General features: G+C 49.1%; 3 protein-coding genes across 3 annotated transcripts; all 3 read right to left on the bottom strand.

Annotated features, from left to right (window-relative positions):
• Positions 1-201: 201 nt before the first annotated feature.
• LOC128800978 (uncharacterized) lies at positions 202-7,558 on the bottom strand. The gene is made up of 11 exons (XM_053966543.1): positions 7,258-7,558; positions 6,279-7,037; positions 5,339-5,442; positions 4,735-4,887; positions 4,399-4,509; positions 3,754-3,895; positions 3,028-3,581; positions 2,343-2,525; positions 2,010-2,120; positions 954-1,092; positions 202-443 (listed from the first exon to the last, which is right to left on the bottom strand). Exons 2-11 carry the CDS (start codon positions 6,439-6,441, stop codon positions 337-339), a joined length of 1,767 nt encoding a protein of 588 aa, XP_053822518.1. The 5' UTR covers positions 6,442-7,037; positions 7,258-7,558; the 3' UTR covers positions 202-336.
• On the bottom strand, positions 6,790-11,907 carry LOC128800830 (uncharacterized). The gene is made up of 9 exons (XM_053966273.1): positions 11,029-11,907; positions 10,099-10,202; positions 9,495-9,647; positions 9,159-9,269; positions 8,514-8,655; positions 7,878-8,341; positions 7,258-7,410; positions 6,927-7,037; positions 6,790-6,822 (listed from the first exon to the last, which is right to left on the bottom strand). The coding sequence occupies exons 1-9, from the start codon at positions 11,189-11,191 to the stop codon at positions 6,790-6,792; spliced, it is 1,434 nt and encodes a 477-aa protein (XP_053822248.1). The 5' UTR covers positions 11,192-11,907.
• A 3,304-nt stretch (positions 11,908-15,211) lies between these two features.
• Positions 15,212-26,558, bottom strand: LOC128800977 (uncharacterized). Its single transcript, XM_053966542.1, has 18 exons — positions 26,258-26,558; positions 25,279-26,037; positions 24,361-24,452; positions 23,745-23,897; positions 23,409-23,519; positions 22,764-22,905; positions 22,499-22,591; positions 21,508-21,659; positions 21,177-21,287; positions 20,529-20,670; positions 19,599-19,702; positions 18,995-19,147; positions 18,659-18,769; positions 18,014-18,155; positions 17,749-17,841; positions 16,758-16,909; positions 16,427-16,537; positions 15,212-15,920 (listed from the first exon to the last, which is right to left on the bottom strand). The coding sequence occupies exons 2-18, from the start codon at positions 25,439-25,441 to the stop codon at positions 15,753-15,755; spliced, it is 2,193 nt and encodes a 730-aa protein (XP_053822517.1). The 5' UTR covers positions 25,442-26,037; positions 26,258-26,558; the 3' UTR covers positions 15,212-15,752.
• Positions 26,559-27,113: the final 555 nt, after the last annotated feature.

Raw genomic sequence — 27,113 nt, forward strand, 5'->3', positions numbered from 1 at the left:
GTTTCTACCATACACACCCTGGGGCTTGCCCAGCTCTTTGTCTGTGCCCTGTGTTGAGAGCTGGCAATTAAAAGAGCATTTGAAGGGCTCAAATGGGGCAGAAGGGAGACAATAAAAATATTTCCATGGAAATTTCAAAGATGATCGAAGGGTAGAGTAATGAGAAACAAGCCAGAGGTCATGTATGCAAAAGATTTTTAATTGAAAGCTCTAGTCAACAAATGATCTGTTTCAGCTTCTGAACCACGAAGAACAAAACTCTTGAAAGAAGAGATGTCAGGGAAGGACGGTATCAGGGTTGGCTTTGGGCAGCAGCTCCGAAGGCTGGATCTCAGTTCAAGAGAGGTAATGATTTCCGACCTGTCCATTACCACTGCAGTACTTCAGCTCCACAAGTCTCAAGACATTAAGTGCAATGCATGATTGTTGATTGTATTGGGGTACTTTAAAAAAACAAACAAAAAAATTACAATTAGTTAATGGGGAAGATATTAGGTCATCGATAAGAGCTCATTTTTGTTGCTTGAAGTGAACTAGGTAGTCCATAGCTGCTGTATAAGAAATCATTGAATAGACAAAGAATCTCTTTGAAGTCATGAAAAAAGACTGTCTGTAATAGAGAAATGAGAGAACAAAGCTGCTTAGAGCTACCCTTTCTCTTAATGTAGACATTGCAGGGAATATCCGTGTGCAAAATCCTACGCAATAACTTAAGCCACCTTAAACTTCACAGAAGGGAGTAGTAGTGGTATAGATCAGGTCATTTATGGGGGCTGTGACTCTGCCCTTGGTTCAGTCCTGAGCTTTGGATATGTCAAACCCTTTGTGCAACTGCTGAAACCTTTGGTTTCCATCTGACTCAAGGTGGAAGAGCAGCAAGTGTGCATTGGTCATTCCCCAAGGGAAACAAATGCCAGGTCATTTAGAGACAGAATTCCTTTGCTTGCACTCACCATGAACTTCATAAGCCATGTAGGTGGTGACTCCACTGCACATAGAGAAGACATCTGATCCATAAGACTGGAGGTTGTTGACCAGTCCATTGGTGACAAAGGTGATCTCCTTGGTAGGTCTTCCAAAACCGAACAGGTTCTAAACAACAAATACCAGCATTCAGCAAGTTCTCAGGAGCTGGTTCCCTTCTAGGCCTCTTCCTAGCACTGGAAGGATGAGTTGGGGCTGGGTGTTTGAGTCCAAACTGCCTTTAGGGACCCCTTTTAATTCCCTGGGGACCTGTGGGACCACTCACAAGCCTTGAAGGCAGCTGCAAAGGCAGAGCTCGTTCTAAGGGAGTCAAAGCCTTGAGGCAAGCCACGATCTATAGCTAAAGCTGAATCTTTTTGCTATGCCTTTACTGATAACACTCTGCAGGTTTTCTTCTGCCCTCTAGGTGTTCTTGCTCTTTAAAGCCTTGGTTTTTTTAAGGACTCAGTTCTGAGTCTTCAGTAGAAGCCAGTGCTTACCAAAGATGAGTATGCTAAATGCTGATCCCGTTTTTAAAATGTCTGTGTTAATTTAGTGGGCAGAGTTCACACAACATGGTAGTTATTTGCAAACATTTTGAGAGATGATTTAAAATATTCTAGCTTATTGGGATATTTGTTCTTAATCAACTGCACCTAAAACCAAAGCAATTATTTTTTTTTACCATGCAAGGAATGGAAGATTTTAAAGGGTACCTTTCCACATATCTACATTCTTGGGTCATAAGAGAGTATTAAAAAGAGGTCAGCATAAAAACTCATTGCAAACTATGTAAAAATTACCCAGAATATTTACAACATTAAGTAAAAATGAGTAATATTCACCTTAAAGAATTTATTCTTATTTTTGAACCTTTTAAAATAAAATATAATTCAAAATAAATTGAATTACATAATTAACAGTGTGATAGAAATAACTTCTAAACATCTAATGGTTTAAAAGGCTTTGAAAATAGCAGACTTCCACATATGTTTACTTTCAAATACTGAGCAACATTCCAAGTGACTCCTCCATTAAATTCTTACCCTCCTCTCTGCAGCCACTTTGACAAGTGCAGCAAAGGTAGGCATCTCACTCCTGTTCATGGTGGAAATGTAGCACGTTCTTTCTGGCATCACTTTTGTTGCAATGACACCCTGCGAAACAAAATTATTCAGCACTCACAATTCAGTTTTTTAGAACTGGTAACACTGGAATAAAGTTCGGATTCAAACAATAAGAAATGCCAAGAGTTTCTACCCGATATTCATGGTCTCAAAAATTTAGGATAAAGGCAACAATCCCAGCCACTGGGCCAGCTGTATGAGCAGCCAGTCTTATTGTATACTTTTTGAACAAGCCCCCTCCCTGCCACTCACCGTGTTGTAGTTCCAGATGGTTTTCCAGGACAAATGGTTGCTCTTTTGCTCTATAATTGCCCTTTGTGTTTGGCTATTGATGCTTATGCTCTGTGAGACACCAGAGATGGAGATTTGAGAGTCCCCACCAGAGATGGAGATGTGAGAATCTCCATCAGTGATGATTTGATGGTTGTTATCCCACTGCAGAGATAAGAAAACCACATGAAATATTGTCAGACTGTGCAAGTAGCTAGGTCTCACAGCATATATTTACAAAAAATCCCTGCAAAAAAACATTAAGCGCTCTGATCTAGGGAGGGATGGCAGTAGAGGTGTACTTTCAAATGAGGGAGAGATATTTAAAATAAAAAAAAAACCAAACAAAAAAAAGGCTGTGGTGTTTGGCAGAGGACATAAGAATTCTTTTTGTGGATTCAGTGAATCACTGCTGCATCAGACAGCTGTCATCTGCTGCCTTACAAGTTGATGCAAACTAGAGCAATGGCCAGAGTAAATCCACACTGCTCAAGGTCTATGATGGAAACTTCTGCTCACTCAATCATCTTTTAAAGCTTCCCCACCTTCAAGCAGGAACCTCGCGAAAGAGGAGATGCTAGGCAAGGGCATCACGGTTGGCATTGGGCAGCAGCTCAGGAGACCATCCATTGGGTTCATACAAAGGTAATGCCTAAGGTTTTCTCACCTGACCAGTGCCATTCCAATTGCCGTTCCAATTGCCATTGCCATTCCAATTGCCATTCCAGTTGCCATTGCCATTCCAATTGTTGTTCCAGTTGCCATTGCCATTCCAGTTGCCATTGCCATTCCAATTATTGTTCCAGATGCCATTGCCATTCCAATTGTTCTTCCAGTTGCCATTGCCATTCCAGTTGCCATTGCCATTCCAGTTGCCATTGCCAATGCCATTCCAATTGCCCTTCCAGTTGCCATTCCCATTCCAATCGTTGTTCCAGATGTCATTGCCAATGCCATTCCAATTGTTGTTCCAGTTGTCATTGCCATTGCCATTCCAGTTGTTGTTCCAGTTGCCATTGCTGATGCCATTCCAATTGTTGTTCCAGTTGCCATTGCCAATGCCATTCCATTGGCCATTCCAGTTGCCATTGCCGTTGCCATTCCAACTGCCATTCCAATTGCCATTCCAATTGCCATTGCTATTGCAGTACTGCAGCTCTACAACTCTCAGGACATCGAGGGTAATGCAGGATCCCAGATTCCCCTGGGGTCCTTGGAAAGCTGGAAAAGAAAAGATGAAACCCCATGAGCTGATGCCTGAGACCGTGGCTGAAGTTCTACAGGAGGTTTTCTTTGAGTTTTGAGGTGGATGAGCAGCAACTGTGCCTTAGTCATGCCCCAAGGAAGAAATGGCCAGGTCAGTAACCCTCAGAATTCCCATGCTTGCACTCACTGTGAACTTCGGAAGTCAGGTAGGTGGTGAGTCCACTGCACATAGCCGCGATGTTTATTCCGTAGGAGTAGAGGTTGTTGACCAGTCCATTGGTGACAAAGGTGATCTTCTTGGTAGGTCTTCCAAAAACGCCAATCAGGTTCTAAACATCACAAACCAGCATTCAGCGAGATCATTGCCAGAAGCTGGTTCCTGCGTGGGCTTTTCCTAGCTCTGGGAGGAGGACTCTGGACTCTGTGTTTAATCCCCAACTGCATTTAGGGATACTTTTTAATCCCCTGGGGACCTGAGGGACCAATAGCAAGCCTTGAAGGTGGCTGCAAAGGCAGACCTTGCTCTACAGCAGTCAAGGTGCAGGAAACTTGAGGGGAAGTGGCGGCACAACAAAAGCACTGAAGGGCGCCACAGAGAAGCGGTTTGCCCAGCAAGCTGCAGAGGCCAACATCCTCGGGGAGGGAATGCTGCAGCCCCTTTCTTTTTTTGGCAAAGCATTCCTACTGTGCATTTCTCATCTACATTGCTTTTTAAGAGAAAGGAAACTCTGCCACTAGGAACAACCTGATCTTCTCCAGAAAGAAAAAGCACATGAAGAAATGCCCCAGTGATCTCCAGGGCCAGGAACCTGCTGCTCCTTTGGAACCTTACCCTGCTCTCTTGTGCCAGGTGAGCCAGATTATCAAAGCGGGGCATCTCGCTTCTGTTCATGATGGAAATGTAGCAGGTGTTTTGTTGCGTGACTTTGGTTGCAATGACACCCTGTGAAATGAAATTATTCAGCACTCACAATTCTGGTTTTATCAACTGTTTATGTTGGGATAAATTTCGGATGGCTACCCAACTAACGAATGCTGAGTGCTAGTGCCCCAGACTGTGGACTCCAGACATTCAGAATAAAGAAACAATCGCCATCCCTGGGCCAGCTGTATGAACAGCCGGACTCCCTGGATGCTTTTTGAAGGAAGCCCTCTCGCTGCCACCCACCGTGTTGTAGTTCCAGATGGTTTTCCAGGACCCGGTGACGTTCCTTCTCTCAATGATTGCCACACGCCATTGCCTGTTGATGGTCACAATTTGGGACTGGCCCCCAATGATGACTTGGGTGTTGTTGAAGATGCCGCTGGGAATCTGCTGAGTCTAAAAAGCCAAGGGAAAGAAGACGGTTTGCCTTTGAAGGGAGACAGTGATGTCCCCAAAGCTTCTGAAAAATCCCTGCTGCTATGGAAGAAGTGCTGCCTCCTGGGAAATGCCGTCACTGCCCTCAGTGTTTTCCAAAGGACCCAGAATCAAGGCTGTGGCAGTGGGCAGAGGCCATAGGAATTCTGTTCCTGGATTCAGTGAATCATTGCTGCATCTGACAACAGAGGTTGGTACATGCTAGATCACTGGCCAGAGTAAATCCACACTCAAAGGGCTTGGTTGGAAACCGCTGCTGACCTATTGCCCTTTAAAGGCATCTGAACCTTCAAGCAGGAACCTCACAAAAGAGGAGGTGCCAGGCAAGAAGGGCATCAGGGTTGGCTTTGGGCAGCAGCTCGGGTTTCCCCCCCATTAGGTTTGAGAAATCTAAGGGCCAAGGTTTTCTCACCGGGAAATTGACACTGCCATTGCCAATGCAGTACTTCAGGTCCACAACTCTCAGGACATCGAGGGTAATGCATGATTCCAGATTCACCTGGGGTCCTTGGAAAGCTGGAAAAGACAAAGGGCCATGAGCTGATGCATAAGACATTGGCTGACTTGCTACAAGAGGGTGGAGGTGTCGCTAAGAGCCAACCAGGTTCATCGGAATTGCTGCTGTGGGAATGTTTGAGCTGCGCAAGGGAAAGATTCTCTTGGAGTCCCCAAAGAGCACCGGCTCTGTGGCTCAGCCAGGAATGCTCACAAAGACCTGCTCTTGAACAGCCTTTGGGATTTCCTGTGCAGAAGTCGGGGCTCTATTGCACTTTGTCCTGCGAGTCCCAATGGCTGGGCATTGCATGGTGAGGCTGCTGCCAGTTTGTGGGCCCAGTCACACAAGCTGTGAGGTTCTGGAAGAATCCTACCAAGTGTAGGTCATGTTAGCCCTGGGGAATTGGATCATTGCCCCAGGGAAAAACCTCCAGGGATCAGAGCGACTTGACTTAGAGTTGTGAAGCACAAGGCTTTGGTGGCTGTCTGAGTCAACTGATGACCAAGCTCTGACCTGAAGGACAGCGGTTCTTGGGATGACCCTATTTCTTGACTGGGTGTATCAGGGCATTGCAGGGTGAGCTAAAACACACCAGGTGCAAATTTCAGCCCCATTGAGCTTCCTGGAGAGGAGCTGTAAGGGCTTGTTTTGGGTCGTTGATGGGGGCTGTGACCCCATCCTTTTCCAGTCTCGGTCTGCCGAGGTGCCGAACCCTTTGGGCAACTGCTGAAGCCCTTGGTTTCTGTGGGTTTTGAGGTGGAAGAGCAGCAACTGTGCCCTAGTAATGCCCCAGGAGACAAAAAGTCCCGATCTCAATATATAGATACCACTCAGAATTCCCACGCTTTATACTCACTGTGAACTTCGTAAGCCATGTAGGTGGTGAGTCCGCTGCACATAGCCGCGATTTCTATTCCATAGGAGTTGAGGTTGTTGACCAATCCATTGGTGACAAAGGTGATCTTCTTGGTAGGTCTTCCAAAAACGCCAATCAGGTTCTGAACATTGAAAACCAACATTCAGCAAGCTGAGTGCAGAGAGGTGATTCCTGCTAGGCCTGTTCCTCTGCAATGATGACTCAGGGCTGGGTGTTTGAGTCCCAGCTGCCTTTAGGGACATCTTTTAATCCCCTGGGGGGCCTGTGGGACCACTAGCAAGCCTTGACAGGAGCTCCAAAGGCAGAGCTCATTCTAAGGGAGTCAAGATGCACGGAACTTGAGGTGAGATGGCAGCGCAAAGAAAGCACTGAAGAGCTCCACAAAGAACGGATTTGCCCAGCGAGCTGCAGAGCTCAACATCCTCCAGGCAAGTGGGGGTGGGAATAATGCAGCCCCTTTCTTTTGGGAAAGCATTCCTACAACAAATTCCTAATCTGCATTACTGTTGAGAGACAGGAAACTCTGCCACAAGACACAACCTGATGGTGTCCAGAAAGAAAAAGCACATGAAGAAATGGCCCAGTGATGTCTATGGCCAGGAACCTGCCACTGCTTTGGAACCTTACCCTGCTCTCTTGTGCCAGGCGGGCCAGGTCATCAAAGCGGGGCATCTCGCTTCTGTTCATGATGGAAATGTAGCAGGTGTTCTGTTGCCTGACTTTGGTTGCAATGACACCCTGTAAAATAAAAGTATTTAGCGCCCACAATTCAGTTTCTTCCAAGCATTAATGCTGGGATAAAGTCGGGATGGAAAGTATAACTAATGCTGGGTTTCAGTGCCCCAGACTAGGACTCCAAAAGTTCAGCATAAAGAACCAATCACAGTCCCTGGACCAGCTGTACGAGCAGCCTGACTCCTTGGATGCTTTTTGAAGGAAGCCCCTCCCTGCCACTCACCGTGTTGTAGTTCCAGACGGTTTTCCAGGACCCGCTGTAGCTCCTTTGCTCAATGACTGCCACACGCCATTGCCTGTTGATGGTCACAACTTGGGACTGGCCCCCAATGATGACTTGCGTGTTGTTGAAGATGCCGCTGGGAATCTGCTGAGTCTAAAAAGCCAAGGGAAAGGAGACGGTTTGCCCTTGAAGGGAGACAGTGATGTCCCCAAAGCTTCTGAAAAATCCCTGCTGCTATGGAAGAAGTGCTGCCCCCCGGGGAGTGCTGGCACTGCCCTCAGTGTTTTCCAAAGGACCCAGAATCAAGGCTGTGGCAGTGGGCAGAGGCCATAGGAATTCTGTTCCTGGATTCAGTGAATCATTGCTGCGTCTGACAGCTGTCATCTGGTGCCTTTAGAGGTTGATGCATGCTAGATCACTGGCCAGAGTAAATCCATGCTAAAGGGCTTGGATGCAAAGCACTGCTCACTCCTTGCTCTCTTTCAGCATCTGAACCTTCAAGCAGGAACCTCACGAAAGAGGAGATGCCAGGCAAGAAGGGCATCAGGGTTGGCTTTGGGCAGCAGCCCGGGTTTCCCCCCCATTAGGTTTGAGAAATCTAAGGGCCAAGGTTTTCTCACCGGGAAATTGCCATTCCAATTGCCGTTCCAATTGCCATTGCCGTTCCAATTGCCATTCCAATTTCCATTCCAATTGCCATTGCCGTTCCAATTGCCATTCCAATTGTTGTTCCAGTTGCCATTCCCATTCCAGTTGTTGTTCCAGTTGTCATTGCCGATGCCATTCCAATTGTTGTTCCAGTTGTCATTGCCATTGCCATTCCAGTTGTTGTTCCAGTTGCCATTGCCGATGCCATTCCAATTGTTGTTCCAGTTGCCATTGCCAATGCCATTCCATTGGCCATTCCAGTTGCCATTGCCGTTGCCATTCCAATTGCCATTCCATTGGCCATTCCAGTTGCCATTGCCATTGCCATTCCAATTGCCATTCCAATTGCCATTGCTATTGCAGTACTGCAGCTCTACAACTCTCAGGACATCGAGGGTAATGCAGGATCCCAGATTCCCCTGGGATCCTTGGAAAGCTGGAAAAGAAAAGATGAAACCCCATGAGCTGATGCCTGAGACCGTGGCTGAAGTTCTACAGGAGGTTTTCTTTGAGTTTTGAGGTGGATGAGCAGCAACTGTGCCTTAGTCATGCCCCAAGGAAGAAATGGCCAGGTCAGTAACCCTCAGAATTCCCATGCTTGCACTCACTGTGAACTTCGGAAGCCAGGTAGGTGGTGAGTCCACTGCACATAGCCGCGATGTTTATTCCGTAGGAGTAGAGGTTGTTGACCAGTCCATTGGTGACAAAGGTGATCTTCTTGGTAGGTCTTCCAAAAACGCCAATCAGGTTCTAAACATCACAAACCAGCATTCAGCGAGATCATTGCCAGAAGCTGGTTCCTGCGTGGGCTTTTCCTAGCTCTGGGAGGAGGACTCTGGACTCTGTGTTTAATCCCCAACTGCATTTAGGGATGCTTTTTAATCCCCTGGGGACCTGAGGGACCAATAGCAAGCCTTGAAGGTGGCTGCAAAGGCAGACCTTGCTCTACAGCAGTCAAGGTGCAGGAAACTTGAGGGGAAGTGGCGGCACAACAAAAGCACTGAAGGGCTCCACAGAGAAGCGGTTTGCCCAGCAAGCTGCAGAGGCCAACATCCTCGGGGAGGGAATGCTGCAGCCCCTTTCTTTTTTTGGCAAAGCATTCCTACTGTGCATTTCTCATCTACATTGCTTTTTAAGAGAAAGGAAACTCTGCCACTAGGAACAACCTGATCTTCTCCAGAAAGAAAAAGCACATGAAGAAATGCCCCAGTGATCTCCAGGGCCAGGAACCTGCTGCTCCTTTGGAACCTTACCCTGCTCTCTTGTGCCAGGTGAGCCAGATTATCAAAGCGGGGCATCTCGCTTCTGTTCATGATGGAAATGTAGCAGGTGTTTTGTTGCGTGACTTTGGTTGCAATGACACCCTGTGAAATGAAATTATTCAGCACTCACAATTCTGGTTTTATCAACTGTTTATGTTGGGATAAATTTCGGATGGCTACCCAACTAACGAATGCTGAGTGCTAGTGCCCCAGACTGTGGACTCCAGACATTCAGAATAAAGAAACAATCGCCATCCCTGGGCCAGCTGTATGAACAGCCGGACTCCTTGGATGCTTTTTGAAGGAAGCCCTCTCGCTGCCACCCACCGTGTTGTAGTTCCAGATGGTTTTCCAGGACCCGGTGACGTTCCTTCTCTCAATGATTGCCACACGCCATTGCCTGTTGATGGTCACAATTTGGGACTGGCCCCCAATGATGACTTGGGTGTTGTTGAAGATGCCGCTGGGAATCTGCTGAGTCTAAAAAGCCAAGGGAAAGAAGACGGTTTGCCTTTGAAGGGAGACAGTGATGTCCCCAAAGCTTCTGAAAAATCCCTGCTGCTATGGAAGAAGTGCTGCCTCCTGGGAAATGCCGTCACTGCCCTCAGTGTTTTCCAAAGGACCCAGAATCAAGGCTGTGGCAGTGGGCAGAGGCCATAGGAATTCTGTTCCTGGATTCAGTGAATCATTGCTGCATCTGACAACAGAGGTTGGTACATGCTAGATCACTGGCCAGAGTAAATCCACACTCAAAGGGCTTGGTTGGAAACCGCTGCTGACCTATTGCCCTTTAAAGGCATCTGAACCTTCAAGCAGGAACCTCACAAAAGAGGAGGTGCCAGGCAAGAAGGGCATCAGGGTTGGCTTTGGGCAGCAGCTCGGGTTTCCCCCCCATTAGGTTTGAGAAATCTAAGGGCCAAGGTTTTCTCACCGGGAAATTGACACTGCCATTGCCAATGCAGTACTTCAGGTCCACAACTCTCAGGACATCGAGGGTAATGCATGATTCCAGATTCACCTGGGGTCCTTGGAAAGCTGGAAAAGACAAAGGGCCATGAGCTGATGCATAAGACATTGGCTGACTTGCTACAAGAGGGTGGAGGTGTCGCTAAGAGCCAACCAGGTTCATCGGAATTGCTGCTGTGGGAATGTTTGAGCTGCGCAAGGGAAAGATTCTCTTGGAGTCCCCAAAGAGCACCGGCTCTGTGGCTCAGCCAGGAATGCTCACAAAGACCTGCTCTTGAACAGCCTTTGGGATTTCCTGTGCAGAAGTCGGGGCTCTATTGCACTTTGTCCTGCGAGTCCCAATGGCTGGGCATTGCATGGTGAGGCTGCTGCCAGTTTGTGGGCCCAGTCACACAAGCTGTGAGGTTCTGGAAGAATCCTACCAAGTGTAGGTCATGTTAGCCCTGGGGAATTGGATCATTGCCCCAGGGAAAAACCTCCAGGGATCAGAGCGACTTGACTTAGAGTTGTGAAGCACAAGGCTTTGGTGGCTGTCTGAGTCAACTGATGACCAAGCTCTGACCTGAAGGACAGCGGTTCTTGGGATGACCCTATTTCTTGACTGGGTGTATCAGGGCATTGCAGGGTGAGCTAAAACACACCAGGTGCAAATTTCAGCCCCATTGAGCTTCCTGGAGAGGAGCTGTAAGGGCTTGTTTTGGGTCGTTGATGGGGGCTGTGACCCCATCCTTTTCCAGTCTCGGTCTGCCGAGGTGCCGAACCCTTTGGGCAACTGCTGAAGCCCTTGGTTTCTGTGGGTTTTGAGGTGGAAGAGCAGCAACTGTGCCCTAGTAATGCCCCAGGAGACAAAAAGTCCAGATCTGTACCACTCAGAATTCCCACGCTTTACACTCACTGTGAACTTCGTAAGCCATGTAGGTGGTGAGTCCGCTGCACATAGCCGCGATTTCTATTCCATAGGAGTTGAGGTTGTTGACCAATCCATTGGTGACAAAGGTGATCTTCTTGGTAGGTCTTCCAAAAACGCCAATCAGGTTCTGAACATTGAAAACCAACATTCAGCAAGCTGAGTGCAGAGAGGTGATTCCTGCTAGGCCTGTTCCTCTGCAATGATGACTCAGGGCTGGGTGTTTGAGTCCCAGCTGCCTTTAGGGACATCTTTTAATCCCCTAGGGGGCCTGTGGGACCACTAGCAAGCCTTGACAGGAGCTCCAAAGGCAGAGCTCATTCTAAGGGAGTCAAGATGCACGGAACTTGAGGTGAGATGGCAGCGCAAAGAAAGCACTGAAGAGCTCCACAAAGAACGGATTTGCCCAGCGAGCTGCAGAGCTCAACATCCTCCAGGCAAGTGGGGGTGGGAATAATGCAGCCCCTTTCTTTTGGGAAAGCATTCCTACAACAAATTCCTAATCTGCATTACTGTTGAGAGACAGGAAACTCTGCCACAAGACACAACCTGATGGTGTCCAGAAAGAAAAAGCACATGAAGAAATGGCCCAGTGATGTCTATGGCCAGGAACCTGCCACTGCTTTGGAACCTTACCCTGCTCTCTTGTGCCAGGCGGGCCAGGTCATCAAAGCGGGGCATCTCGCTTCTGTTCATGATGGAAATGTAGCAGGTGTTCTGTTGCCTGACTTTGGTTGCAATGACACCCTGTAAAATAAAAGTATTTAGCGCCCACAATTCAGTTTCTTCCAAGCATTAATGCTGGGATAAAGTCGGGATGGAAAGTATAACTAATGCTGGGTTTCAGTGCCCCAGACTAGGACTCCAAAAGTTCAGCATAAAGAACCAATCACAGTCCCTGGACCAGCTGTACGAGCAGCCTGACTCCTTGGATGCTTTTTGAAGGAAGCCCCTCCCTGCCACTCACCGTGTTGTAGTTCCAGACGGTTTTCCAGGACCCGCTGTAGCTCCTTTGCTCAATGACTGCCACACGCCATTGCCTGTTGATGGTCACAACTTGGGACTGGCCCCCAATGATGACTTGCGTGTTGTTGAAGATGCCGCTGGGAATCTGCTGAGTCTAAAAAGCCAAGGGAAAGGAGACGGTTTGCCCTTGAAGGGAGACAGTGATGTCCCCAAAGCTTCTGAAAAATCCCTGCTGCTATGGAAGAAGTGCTGCCCCCCGGGGAGTGCTGGCACTGCCCTCAGTGTTTTCCAAAGGACCCAGAATCAAGGCTGTGGCAGTGGGCAGAGGCCATAGGAATTCTGTTCCTGGATTCAGTGAATCATTGCTGCATCTGACAGCTGTCATCTGTTGCCTTTAGAGGTTGATGCATGCTAGATCACTGGCCAGAGTAAATCCATGCTAAAGGGCTTGGATGCAAAGCACTGCTCACTCCTTGCTCTCTTTCAGCATCTGAACCTTCAAGCAGGAACCTCACGAAAGAGGAGATGCCAGGCAAGAAGGGCATCAGGGTTGGCTTTGGGCAGCAGCCCGGGTTTCCCCCCCATTAGGTTTGAGAAATCTAAGGGCCAAGGTTTTCTCACCGGGAAATTGCCATTCCAATTGCCGTTCCAATTGCCATTGCCGTTCCAATTGCCATTCCAATTTCCATTCCAATTGCCATTGCCGTTCCAATTGCCATTCCAATTGTTGTTCCAGTTGCCATTCCCATTCCAGTTGTTGTTCCAGTTGTCATTGCCGATGCCATTCCAATTGTTGTTCCAGTTGTCATTGCCATTGCCATTCCAGTTGTTGTTCCATTTGCCATTGCTGATGCCATTCCAATTGTTGTTCCAGTTGCCATTGCCAATGCCATTCCATTGGCCATTCCAGTTGCCATTGCCGTTGCCATTCCAATTGCCATTCCATTGGCCATTCCAGTTGCCATTGCCGTTGCCATTCCAATTGCCATTCCAATTGCCATTGCTATTGCAGTACTGCAGCTCTACAACTCTCAGGACATCGAGGGTAATGCAGGATCCCAGATTCCCCTGGGATCCTTGGAAAGCTGGAAAAGAAAAGATGAAACCCCATGAGCTGATGCCTGAGACCGTGGCTGAAGTTCTACAGGAGGTTTTCTTTGAGTTTTGAGGTGGATGAGCAGCAACTGTGCCTTAGTCATGCCCCAAGGAAGAAATGGCCAGGTCAGTAACCCTCAGAATTCCCATGCTTGCACTCACTGTGAACTTCGGAAGCCAGGTAGGTGGTGAGTCCACTGCACATAGCCGCGATGTTTATTCCGTAGGAGTAGAGGTTGTTGACCAGTCCATTGGTGACAAAGGTGATCTTCTTGGTAGGTCTTCCAAAAACGCCAATCAGGTTCTAAACATCACAAACCAGCATTCAGCGAGATCATTGCCAGAAGCTGGTTCCTGCGTGGGCTTTTCCTAGCTCTGGGAGGAGGACTCTGGACTCTGTGTTTAATCCCCAACTGCATTTAGGGATGCTTTTTAATCCCCTGGGGACCTGAGGGACCAATAGCAAGCCTTGAAGGTGGCTGCAAAGGCAGACCTTGCTCTACAGCAGTCAAGGTGCAGGAAACTTGAGGGGAAGTGGCGGCACAACAAAAGCACTGAAGGGCTTCACAGAGAAGCGGTTTGCCCAGCAAGCTGCAGAGGCCAACATCCTCGGGGAGGGAATGCTGCAGCCCCTTTCTTTTTTTGGCAAAGCATTCCTACTGTGCATTTCTCATCTACATTGCTTTTTAAGAGAAAGGAAACTCTGCCACTAGGAACAACCTGATCTTCTCCAGAAAGAAAAAGCACATGAAGAAATGCCCCAGTGATCTCCAGGGCCAGGAACCTGCTGCTCCTTTGGAACCTTACCCTGCTCTCTTGTGCCAGGTGAGCCAGATTATCAAAGCGGGGCATCTCGCTTCTGTTCATGATGGAAATGTAGCAGGTGTTTTGTTGCGTGACTTTGGTTGCAATGACACCCTGTGAAATGAAATTATTCAGCACTCACAATTCTGGTTTTATCAACTGTTTATGTTGGGATAAATTTCGGATGGCTACCCAACTAACGAATGCTGAGTGCTAGTGCCCCAGACTGTGGACTCCAGACATTCAGAATAAAGAAACAATCGCCATCCCTGGGCCAGCTGTATGAACAGCCGGACTCCTTGGATGCTTTTTGAAGGAAGCCCTCTCGCTGCCACCCACCGTGTTGTAGTTCCAAATGGTTTTCCAGGACCCGGTGACGTTCCTTCTCTCAATGATTGCCACACGCCATTGCCTGTTGATGGTCACAATTTGGGACTGGCCCCCAATGATGACTTGCGTGTTGTTGAAGATGCCGCTGGGAATCTGCTGAGTCTAAAAAGCCAAGGGAAAGAAGACGGTTTGCCTTTGAAGGGAGACAGTGATGTCCCCAAAGCTTCTGAAAAATCCCTGCTGCTATGGAAGAAGTGCTGCCTCCTGGGAAATGCCGTCACTGCCCTCAGTGTTTTCCAAAGGACCCAGAATCAAGGCTGTGGCAGTGGGCAGAGGCCATAGGAATTCTGTTCCTGGATTCAGTGAATCATTGCTGCATCTGACAACAGAGGTTGGTACATGCTAGATCACTGGCCAGAGTAAATCCACACTCAAAGGGCTTGGTTGGAAACCGCTGCTGACCTATTGCCCTTTAAAGGCATCTGAACCTTCAAGCAGGAACCTCACAAAAGAGGAGGTGCCAGGCAAGAAGGGCATCAGGGTTGGCTTTGGGCAGCAGCTCGGGTTTCCCCCCCATTAGGTTTGAGAAATCTAAGGGCCAAGGTTTTCTCACCGGGAAATTGACACTGCCATTGCCAATGCAGTACTTCAGGTCCACAACTCTCAGGACATCGAGGGTAATGCATGATTCCAGATTCACCTGGGGTCCTTGGAAAGCTGGAAAAGACAAAGGGCCATGAGCTGATGCATAAGACATTGGCTGACTTGCTACAAGAGGGTGGAGGTGTCGCTAAGAGCCAACCAGGTTCATCGGAATTGCTGCTGTGGGAATGTTTGAGCTGCGCAAGGGAAAGATTCTCTTGGAGTCCCCAAAGAGCACCGGCTCTGTGGCTCAGCCAGGAATGCTCACAAAGACCTGCTCTTGAACAGCCTTTGGGATTTCCTGTGCAGAAGTCGGGGCTCTATTGCACTTTGTCCTGCGAGTCCCAATGGCTGGGCATTGCATGGTGAGGCTGCTGCCAGTTTGTGGGCCCAGTCACACAAGCTGTGAGGTTCTGGAAGAATCCTACCAAGTGTAGGTCATGTTAGCCCTGGGGAATTGGATCATTGCCCCAGGGAAAAACCTCCAGGGATCAGAGCGACTTGACTTAGAGTTGTGAAGCACAAGGCTTTGGTGGCTGTCTGAGTCAACTGATGACCAAGCTCTGACCTGAAGGACAGCGGTTCTTGGGATGACCCTATTTCTTGACTGGGTGTATCAGGGCATTGCAGGGTGAGCTAAAACACACCAGGTGCAAATTTCAGCCCCATTGAGCTTCCTGGAGAGGAGCTGTAAGGGCTTGTTTTGGGTCGTTGATGGGGGCTGTGACCCCATCCTTTTCCAGTCTCGGTCTGCCGAGGTGCCGAACCCTTTGGGCAACTGCTGAAGCCCTTGGTTTCTGTGGGTTTTGAGGTGGAAGAGCAGCAACTGTGCCCTAGTAATGCCCCAGGAGACAAAAAGTCCAGATCTGTACCACTCAGAATTCCCACGCTTTACACTCACTGTGAACTTCGTAAGCCATGTAGGTGGTGAGTCCGCTGCACATAGCCGCGATTTCTATTCCATAGGAGTTGAGGTTGTTGACCAATCCATTGGTGACAAAGGTGATCTTCTTGGTAGGTCTTCCAAAAACGCCAATCAGGTTCTGAACATTGAAAACCAACATTCAGCAAGCTGAGTGCAGAGAGGTGATTCCTGCTAGGCCTGTTCCTCTGCAATGATGACTCAGGGCTGGGTGTTTGAGTCCCAGCTGCCTTTAGGGACATCTTTTAATCCCCTAGGGGGCCTGTGGGACCACTAGCAAGCCTTGACAGGAGCTCCAAAGGCAGAGCTCATTCTAAGGGAGTCAAGATGCACGGAACTTGAGGTGAGATGGCAGCGCAAAGAAAGCACTGAAGAGCTCCACAAAGAACGGATTTGCCCAGCGAGCTGCAGAGCTCAACATCCTCCAGGCAAGTGGGGGTGGGAATAATGCAGCCCCTTTCTTTTGGGAAAGCATTCCTACAACAAATTCCTAATCTGCATTACTGTTGAGAGACAGGAAACTCTGCCACAAGACACAACCTGATGGTGTCCAGAAAGAAAAAGCACATGAAGAAATGGCCCAGTGATGTCTATGGCCAGGAACCTGCCACTGCTTTGGAACCTTACCCTGCTCTCTTGTGCCAGGCGGGCCAGGTCATCAAAGCGGGGCATCTCGCTTCTGTTCATGATGGAAATGTAGCAGGTGTTCTGTTGCCTGACTTTGGTTGCAATGACACCCTGTAAAATAAAAGTATTTAGCGCCCACAATTCAGTTTCTTCCAAGCATTAATGCTGGGATCAAGTCGGGATGGAAAGTATAACTAATGCTGGGTTTCAGTGCCCCAGACTAGGACTCCAAAAGTTCAGCATAAAGAACCAATCACAGTCCCTGGACCAGCTGTACGAGCAGCCTGACTCCTTGGATGCTTTTTGAAGGAAGCCCCTCCCTGCCACTCACCGTGTTGTAGTTCCAGACGGTTTTCCAGGACCCGCTGTAGTTCCTTTGCTCAATGACTGCCACACGCCATTGCCTGTTGATGGTCACAACTTGGGACTGGCCCCCAATGATGACTTGCGTGTTGTTGAAGATGCCGCTGGGAATCTGCTGAGTCTAAAAAGCCAAGGGAAAGGAGACGGTTTGCCCTTGAAGGGAGACAGTGATGTCCCCAAAGCTTCTGAAAAATCCCTGCTGCTATGGAAGAAGTGCTGCCCCCCGGGGAGTGCTGGCACTGCCCTCAGTGTTTTCCAAAGGACCCAGAATCAAGGCTGTGGCAGTGGGCAGAGGCCATAGGGATTCTGTTCCTGGATTCAGTGAATCATTGCTGCATCTGACAGCTGTCATCTGTTGCCTTTAGAGGTTGATGCATGCTAGATCACTGGCCAGAGTAAATCCATGCTAAAGGGCTTGGATGCAAAGCACTGCTCACTCCTTGCTCTCTTTCAGCATCTGAACCTTCAAGCAGGAACCTCACGAAAGAGGAGATGCCAGGCAAGAAGGGCATCAGGGTTGGCTTTGGGCAGCAGCCCGGGTTTCCCCCCCATTAGGTTTGAGAAATCTAAGGGCCAAGGTTTTCTCACCGGGAAATTGCCATTCCAATTGCCGTTCCAATTGCCATTGCCGTTCCAATTGCCATTCCAATTTCCATTCCAATTGCCATTGCCGTTCCAATTGCCATTCCAATTGTTGTTCCAGTTGCCATTCCCATTCCAGTTGTTGTTCCAGTTGTCATTGCCGATGCCATTCCAATTGTTGTTCCAGTTGTCATTGCCATTGCCATTCCAGTTGTTGTTCCATTTGCCATTGCTGATGCCATTCCAATTGTTGTTCCAGTTGCCATTGCCAATGCCATTCCATTGGCCATTCCAGTTGCCATTGCCGTTGCCATTCCAATTGCCATTCCATTGGCCATTCCAGTTGCCATTGCCGTTGCCATTCCAATTGCCATTCCAATTGCCATTGCTATTGCAGTACTGCAGCTCTACAACTCTCAGGACATCGAGGGTAATGCAGGATCCCAGATTCCCCTGGGATCCTTGGAAAGCTGGAAAAGAAAAGATGAAACCCCATGAGCTGATGCCTGAGACCGTGGCTGAAGTTCTACAGGAGGTTTTCTTTGAGTTTTGAGGTGGATGAGCAGCAACTGTGCCTTAGTCATGCCCCAAGGAAGAAATGGCCAGGTCAGTAACCCTCAGAATTCCCATGCTTGCACTCACTGTGAACTTCGGAAGCCAGGTAGGTGGTGAGTCCACTGCACATAGCCGCGATGTTTATTCCGTAGGAGTAGAGGTTGTTGACCAGTCCATTGGTGACAAAGGTGATCTTCTTGGTAGGTCTTCCAAAAACGCCAATCAGGTTCTAAACATCACAAACCAGCATTCAGCGAGATCATTGCCAGAAGCTGGTTCCTGCGTGGGCTTTTCCTAGCTCTGGGAGGAGGACTCTGGACTCTGTGTTTAATCCCCAACTGCATTTAGGGATGCTTTTTAATCCCCTGGGGACCTGAGGGACCAATAGCAAGCCTTGAAGGTGGCTGCAAAGGCAGACCTTGCTCTACAGCAGTCAAGGTGCAGGAAACTTGAGGGGAAGTGGCGGCACAACAAAAGCACTGAAGGGCTTCACAGAGAAGCGGTTTGCCCAGCAAGCTGCAGAGGCCAACATCCTCGGGGAGGGAATGCTGCAGCCCCTTTCTTTTTTTGGCAAAGCATTCCTACTGTGCATTTCTCATCTACATTGCTTTTTAAGAGAAAGGAAACTCTGCCACTAGGAACAACCTGATCTTCTCCAGAAAGAAAAAGCACATGAAGAAATGCCCCAGTGATCTCCAGGGCCAGGAACCTGCTGCTCCTTTGGAACCTTACCCTGCTCTCTTGTGCCAGGTGAGCCAGATTATCAAAGCGGGGCATCTCGCTTCTGTTCATGATGGAAATGTAGCAGGTGTTTTGTTGCGTGACTTTGGTTGCAATGACACCCTGTGAAATGAAATTATTCAGCACTCACAATTCTGGTTTTATCAACTGTTTATGTTGGGATAAATTTCGGATGGCTACCCAACTAACGAATGCTGAGTGCTAGTGCCCCAGACTGTGGACTCCAGACATTCAGAATAAAGAAACAATCGCCATCCCTGGGCCAGCTGTATGAACAGCCGGACTCCTTGGATGCTTTTTGAAGGAAGCCCTCTCGCTGCCACCCACCGTGTTGTAGTTCCAAATGGTTTTCCAGGACCCGGTGACGTTCCTTCTCTCAATGATTGCCACACGCCATTGCCTGTTGATGGTCACAATTTGGGACTGGCCCCCAATGATGACTTGGGTGTTGTTGAAGATGCCGCTGGGAATCTGCTGAGTCTAAAAAGCCAAGGGAAAGAAGACGGTTTGCCTTTGAAGAGAGACAGTGATGTCCCCAAAGCTTCTGAAAAATCCCTGCTGCTATGGAAGAAGTGCTGCCTCCTGGGAAATGCCGTCACTGCCCTCAGTGTTTTCCAAAGGACCCAGAATCAAGGCTGTGGCAGTGGGCAGAGGCCATAGGAATTCTGTTCCTGGATTCAGTGAATCATTGCTGCATCTGACAACAGAGGTTGGTACATGCTAGATCACTGGCCAGAGTAAATCCACACTCAAAGGGCTTGGTTGGAAACCGCTGCTGACCTATTGCCCTTTAAAGGCATCTGAACCTTCAAGCAGGAACCTCACAAAAGAGGAGGTGCCAGGCAAGAAGGGCATCAGGGTTGGCTTTGGGCAGCAGCTCGGGTTTCCCCCCCATTAGGTTTGAGAAATCTAAGGGCCAAGGTTTTCTCACCGGGAAATTGACACTGCCATTGCCAATGCAGTACTTCAGGTCCACAACTCTCAGGACATCGAGGGTAATGCATGATTCCAGATTCACCTGGGGTCCTTGGAAAGCTGGAAAAGACAAAGGGCCATGAGCTGATGCATAAGACATTGGCTGACTTGCTACAAGAGGGTGGAGGTGTCGCTAAGAGCCAACCAGGTTCATCGGAATTGCTGCTGTGGGAATGTTTGAGCTGCGCAAGGGAAAGATTCTCTTGGAGTCCCCAAAGAGCACCGGCTCTGTGGCTCAGCCAGGAATGCTCACAAAGACCTGCTCTTGAACAGCCTTTGGGATTTCCTGTGCAGAAGTCGGGGCTCAATTGCACTTTGTCCTGCGAGTCCCAATGGCTGGGCATTGCATGGTGAGGCTGCTGCCAGTTTGTGGGCCCAGTCACACAAGCTGTGAGGTTCTGGAAGAATCCTACCAAGTGTAGGTCATGTTAGCCCTGGGGAATTGGATCATTGCCCCAGGGAAAAACCTCCAGGGATCAGAGCGACTTGACTTAGAGTTGTGAAGCACAAGGCTTTGGTGGCTGTCTGAGTCAACTGATGACCAAGCTCTGACCTGAAGGACAGCGGTTCTTGGGATGACCCTATTTCTTGACTGGGTGTATCAGGGCATTGCAGGGTGAGCTAAAACACACCAGGTGCAAATTTCAGCCCCATTGAGCTTCCTGGAGAGGAGCTGTAAGGGCTTGTTTTGGGTCGTTGATGGGGGCTGTGACCCCATCCTTTTCCAGTCTCGGTCTGCCGAGGTGCCGAACCCTTTGGGCAACTGCTGAAGCCCTTGGTTTCTGTGGGTTTTGAGGTGGAAGAGCAGCAACTGTGCCCTAGTAATGCCCCAGGAGACAAAAAGTCCAGATCTGTACCACTCAGAATTCCCACGCTTTACACTCACTGTGAACTTCGTAAGCCATGTAGGTGGTGAGTCCGCTGCACATAGCCGCGATTTCTATTCCATAGGAGTTGAGGTTGTTGACCAATCCATTGGTGACAAAGGTGATCTTCTTGGTAGGTCTTCCAAAAACGCCAATCAGGTTCTGAACATTGAAAACCAACATTCAGCAAGCTGAGTGCAGAGAGGTGATTCCTGCTAGGCCTGTTCCTCTGCAATGATGACTCAGGGCTGGGTGTTTGAGTCCCAGCTGCCTTTAGGGACATCTTTTAATCCCCTAGGGGGCCTGTGGGACCACTAGCAAGCCTTGACAGGAGCTCCAAAGGCAGAGCTCATTCTAAGGGAGTCAAGATGCACGGAACTTGAGGTGAGATGGCAGCGCAAAGAAAGCACTGAAGAGCTCCACAAAGAACGGATTTGCCCAGCGAGCTGCAGAGCTCAACATCCTCCAGGCAAGTGGGGGTGGGAATAATGCAGCCCCTTTCTTTTGGGAAAGCATTCCTACAACAAATTCCTAATCTGCATTACTGTTGAGAGACAGGAAACTCTGCCACAAGACACAACCTGATGGTGTCCAGAAAGAAAAAGCACATGAAGAAATGGCCCAGTGATGTCTATGGCCAGGAACCTGCCACTGCTTTGGAACCTTACCCTGCTCTCTTGTGCCAGGCGGGCCAGGTCATCAAAGCGGGGCATCTCGCTTCTGTTCATGATGGAAATGTAGCAGGTGTTCTGTTGCCTGACTTTGGTTGCAATGACACCCTGTAAAATAAAAGTATTTAGCGCCCACAATTCAGTTTCTTCCAAGCATTAATGCTGGGATAAAGTCGGGATGGAAAGTATAACTAATGCTGGGTTTCAGTGCCCCAGACTAGGACTCCAAAAGTTCAGCATAAAGAACCAATCACAGTCCCTGGACCAGCTGTACGAGCAGCCTGACTCCTTGGATGCTTTTTGAAGGAAGCCCCTCCCTGCCACTCACCGTGTTGTAGTTCCAGACGGTTTTCCAGGACCCGCTGTAGCTCCTTTGCTCAATGACTGCCACACGCCATTGCCTGTTGACGGTCACAACTTGGGACTGGCCCCCAATGATGACTTGCGTGTTGTTGAAGATGCCGCTGGGAATCTGCTGAGTCTAAAAAGCCAAGGGAAAGGAGACGGTTTGCCCTTGAAGGGAGACAGTGATGTCCCCAAAGCTTCTGAAAAATCCCTGCTGCTATGGAAGAAGTGCTGCCCCCCGGGGAGTGCTGGCACTGCCCTCAGTGTTTTCCAAAGGACCCAGAATCAAGGCTGTGGCAGAGGGCAGAGGCCATAGGAATTCTGTTCCTGGATTCAGTGAATCATTGCTGCATCTGACAGCTGTCATCTGTTGCCTTTAGAGGTTGATGCATGCTAGATCACTGGCCAGAGTAAATCCATGCTAAAGGGCTTGGATGCAAAGCACTGCTCACTCCTTGCTCTCTTTCAGCATCTGAACCTTCAAGCAGGAACCTCACGAAAGAGGAGATGCCAGGCAAGAAGGGCATCAGGGTTGGCTTTGGGCAGCAGCCCGGGTTTCCCCCCCATTAGGTTTGAGAAATCTAAGGGCCAAGGTTTTCTCACCGGGAAATTGCCATTCCAATTGCCGTTCCAATTGCCATTGCCGTTCCAATTGCCATTCCAATTTCCATTCCAATTGCCATTGCCGTTCCAATTGCCATTCCAATTGTTGTTCCAGTTGCCATTCCCATTCCAGTTGTTGTTCCAGTTGTCATTGCCGATGCCATTCCAATTGTTGTTCCAGTTGTCATTGCCATTGCCATTCCAGTTGTTGTTCCATTTGCCATTGCTGATGCCATTCCAATTGTTGTTCCAGTTGCCATTGCCAATGCCATTCCATTGGCCATTCCAGTTGCCATTGCCGTTGCCATTCCAATTGCCATTCCATTGGCCATTCCAGTTGCCATTGCCGTTGCCATTCCAATTGCCATTCCAATTGCCATTGCTATTGCAGTACTGCAGCTCTACAACTCTCAGGACATCGAGGGTAATGCAGGATCCCAGATTCCCCTGGGATCCTTGGAAAGCTGGAAAAGAAAAGATGAAACCCCATGAGCTGATGCCTGAGACCGTGGCTGAAGTTCTACAGGAGGTTTTCTTTGAGTTTTGAGGTGGATGAGCAGCAACTGTGCCTTAGTCATGCCCCAAGGAAGAAATGGCCAGGTCAGTAACCCTCAGAATTCCCATGCTTGCACTCACTGTGAACTTCGGAAGCCAGGTAGGTGGTGAGTCCACTGCACATAGCCGCGATGTTTATTCCGTAGGAGTAGAGGTTGTTGACCAGTCCATTGGTGACAAAGGTGATCTTCTTGGTAGGTCTTCCAAAAACGCCAATCAGGTTCTAAACATCACAAACCAGCATTCAGCGAGATCATTGCCAGAAGCTGGTTCCTGCGTGGGCTTTTCCTAGCTCTGGGAGGAGGACTCTGGACTCTGTGTTTAATCCCCAACTGCATTTAGGGATGCTTTTTAATCCCCTGGGGACCTGAGGGACCAATAGCAAGCCTTGAAGGTGGCTGCAAAGGCAGACCTTGCTCTACAGCAGTCAAGGTGCAGGAAACTTGAGGGGAAGTGGCGGCACAACAAAAGCACTGAAGGGCTTCACAGAGAAGCGGTTTGCCCAGCAAGCTGCAGAGGCCAACATCCTCGGGGAGGGAATGCTGCAGCCCCTTTCTTTTTTTGGCAAAGCATTCCTACTGTGCATTTCTCATCTACATTGCTTTTTAAGAGAAAGGAAACTCTGCCACTAGGAACAACCTGATCTTCTCCAGAAAGAAAAAGCACATGAAGAAATGCCCCAGTGATCTCCAGGGCCAGGAACCTGCTGCTCCTTTGGAACCTTACCCTGCTCTCTTGTGCCAGGTGAGCCAGATTATCAAAGCGGGGCATCTCGCTTCTGTTCATGATGGAAATGTAGCAGGTGTTTTGTTGCGTGACTTTGGTTGCAATGACACCCTGTGAAATGAAATTATTCAGCACTCACAATTCTGGTTTTATCAACTGTTTATGTTGGGATAAATTTCGGATGGCTACCCAACTAACGAATGCTGAGTGCTAGTGCCCCAGACTGTGGACTCCAGACATTCAGAATAAAGAAACAATCGCCATCCCTGGGCCAGCTGTATGAACAGCCGGACTCCTTGGATGCTTTTTGAAGGAAGCCCTCTCGCTGCCACTCACCGTGTTGTAGTTCCAAATGGTTTTCCAGGACCCGGTGACGTTCCTTCTCTCAATGATTGCCACACGCCATTGCCTGTTGATGGTCACAATTTGGGACTGGCCCCCAATGATGACTTGCGTGTTGTTGAAGATGCCGCTGGGAATCTGCTGAGTCTAAAAAGCCAAGGGAAAGAAGACGGTTTGCCTTTGAAGGGAGACAGTGATGTCCCCAAAGCTTCTGAAAAATCCCTGCTGCTATGGAAGAAGTGCTGCCTCCTGGGAAATGCCGTCACTGCCCTCAGTGTTTTCCAAAGGACCCAGAATCAAGGCTGTGGCAGTGGGCAGAGGCCATAGGAATTCTGTTCCTGGATTCAGTGAATCATTGCTGCATCTGACAACAGAGGTTGGTACATGCTAGATCACTGGCCAGAGTAAATCCACACTCAAAGGGCTTGGTTGGAAACCGCTGCTGACCTATTGCCCTTTAAAGGCATCTGAACCTTCAAGCAGGAACCTCACAAAAGAGGAGGTGCCAGGCAAGAAGGGCATCAGGGTTGGCTTTGGGCAGCAGCTCGGGTTTCCCCCCCATTAGGTTTGAGAAATCTAAGGGCCAAGGTTTTCTCACCGGGAAATTGACACTGCCATTGCCAATGCAGTACTTCAGGTCCACAACTCTCAGGACATCGAGGGTAATGCATGATTCCAGATTCACCTGGGGTCCTTGGAAAGCTGGAAAAGACAAAGGGCCATGAGCTGATGCATAAGACATTGGCTGACTTGCTACAAGAGGGTGGAGGTGTCGCTAAGAGCCAACCAGGTTCATCGGAATTGCTGCTGTGGGAATGTTTGAGCTGCGCAAGGGAAAGATTCTCTTGGAGTCCCCAAAGAGCACCGGCTCTGTGGCTCAGCCAGGAATGCTCACAAAGACCTGCTCTTGAACAGCCTTTGGGATTTCCTGTGCAGAAGTCGGGGCTCAATTGCACTTTGTCCTGCGAGTCCCAATGGCTGGGCATTGCATGGTGAGGCTGCTGCCAGTTTGTGGGCCCAGTCACACAAGCTGTGAGGTTCTGGAAGAATCCTACCAAGTGTAGGTCATGTTAGCCCTGGGGAATTGGATCATTGCCCCAGGGAAAAACCTCCAGGGATCAGAGCGACTTGACTTAGAGTTGTGAAGCACAAGGCTTTGGTGGCTGTCTGAGTCAACTGATGACCAAGCTCTGACCTGAAGGACAGCGGTTCTTGGGATGACCCTATTTCTTGACTGGGTGTATCAGGGCATTGCAGGGTGAGCTAAAACACACCAGGTGCAAATTTCAGCCCCATTGAGCTTCCTGGAGAGGAGCTGTAAGGGCTTGTTTTGGGTCGTTGATGGGGGCTGTGACCCCATCCTTTTCCAGTCTCGGTCTGCCGAGGTGCCGAACCCTTTGGGCAACTGCTGAAGCCCTTGGTTTCTGTGGGTTTTGAGGTGGAAGAGCAGCAACTGTGCCCTAGTAATGCCCCAGGAGACAAAAAGTCCAGATCTGTACCACTCAGAATTCCCACGCTTTACACTCACTGTGAACTTCGTAAGCCATGTAGGTGGTGAGTCCGCTGCACATAGCCGCGATTTCTATTCCATAGGAGTTGAGGTTGTTGACCAATCCATTGGTGACAAAGGTGATCTTCTTGGTAGGTCTTCCAAAAACGCCAATCAGGTTCTGAACATTGAAAACCAACATTCAGCAAGCTGAGTGCAGAGAGGTGATTCCTGCTAGGCCTGTTCCTCTGCAATGATGACTCAGGGCTGGGTGTTTGAGTCCCAGCTGCCTTTAGGGACATCTTTTAATCCCCTAGGGGGCCTGTGGGACCACTAGCAAGCCTTGACAGGAGCTCCAAAGGCAGAGCTCATTCTAAGGGAGTCAAGATGCACGGAACTTGAGGTGAGATGGCAGCGCAAAGAAAGCACTGAAGAGCTCCACAAAGAACGGATTTGCCCAGCGAGCTGCAGAGCTCAACATCCTCCAGGCAAGTGGGGGTGGGAATAATGCAGCCCCTTTCTTTTGGGAAAGCATTCCTACAACAAATTCCTAATCTGCATTACTGTTGAGAGACAGGAAACTCTGCCACAAGACACAACCTGATGGTGTCCAGAAAGAAAAAGCACATGAAGAAATGGCCCAGTGATGTCTATGGCCAGGAACCTGCCACTGCTTTGGAACCTTACCCTGCTCTCTTGTGCCAGGCGGGCCAGGTCATCAAAGCGGGGCATCTCGCTTCTGTTCATGATGGAAATGTAGCAGGTGTTCTGTTGCCTGACTTTGGTTGCAATGACACCCTGTAAAATAAAAGTATTTAGCGCCCACAATTCAGTTTCTTCCAAGCATTAATGCTGGGATAAAGTCGGGATGGAAAGTATAACTAATGCTGGGTTTCAGTGCCCCAGACTAGGACTCCAAAAGTTCAGCATAAAGAACCAATCACAGTCCCTGGACCAGCTGTACGAGCAGCCTGACTCCTTGGATGCTTTTTGAAGGAAGCCCCTCCCTGCCACTCACCGTGTTGTAGTTCCAGACGGTTTTCCAGGACCCGCTGTAGCTCCTTTGCTCAATGACTGCCACACGCCATTGCCTGTTGATGGTCACAACTTGGGACTGGCCCCCAATGATGACTTGCGTGTTGTTGAAGATGCCGCTGGGAATCTGCTGAGTCTAAAAAGCCAAGGGAAAGGAGACGGTTTGCCCTTGAAGGGAGACAGTGATGTCCCCAAAGCTTCTGAAAAATCCCTGCTGCTATGGAAGAAGTGCTGCCCCCCGGGGAGTGCTGGCACTGCCCTCAGTGTTTTCCAAAGGACCCAGAATCAAGGCTGTGGCAGTGGGCAGAGGCCATAGGAATTCTGTTCCTGGATTCAGTGAATCATTGCTGCATCTGACAGCTGTCATCTGTTGCCTTTAGAGGTTGATGCATGCTAGATCACTGGCCAGAGTAAATCCATGCTAAAGGGCTTGGATGCAAAGCACTGCTCACTCCTTGCTCTCTTTCAGCATCTGAACCTTCAAGCAGGAACCTCACGAAAGAGGAGATGCCAGGCAAGAAGGGCATCAGGGTTGGCTTTGGGCAGCAGCCCGGGTTTCCCCCCCATTAGGTTTGAGAAATCTAAGGGCCAAGGTTTTCTCACCGGGAAATTGCCATTCCAATTGCCATTGCCGTTCCAAATGTTGTTCCAGTTGCCATTGTCAATTCCATTCCAATTGCCATTCCAATTGCCATTGCCGATGCCATTCCAGTTGTTGTTCCAGTTGTCATTGCCGATGCCATTCCAATTGTTGTTCCAGGTACCATTCCATTTGCCATTCCAATTGTTGTTCCAGTTGCCATTCCAATTGCCATTCCAATTGTTGTTCCAGTTGCCAT

Source organism: Vidua chalybeata, chromosome 28 (assembly GCF_026979565.1).
Source record: "Vidua chalybeata isolate OUT-0048 chromosome 28, bVidCha1 merged haplotype, whole genome shotgun sequence".
In the NCBI taxonomy this organism is placed as follows: domain Eukaryota; kingdom Metazoa; phylum Chordata; class Aves; order Passeriformes; family Viduidae; genus Vidua; species Vidua chalybeata.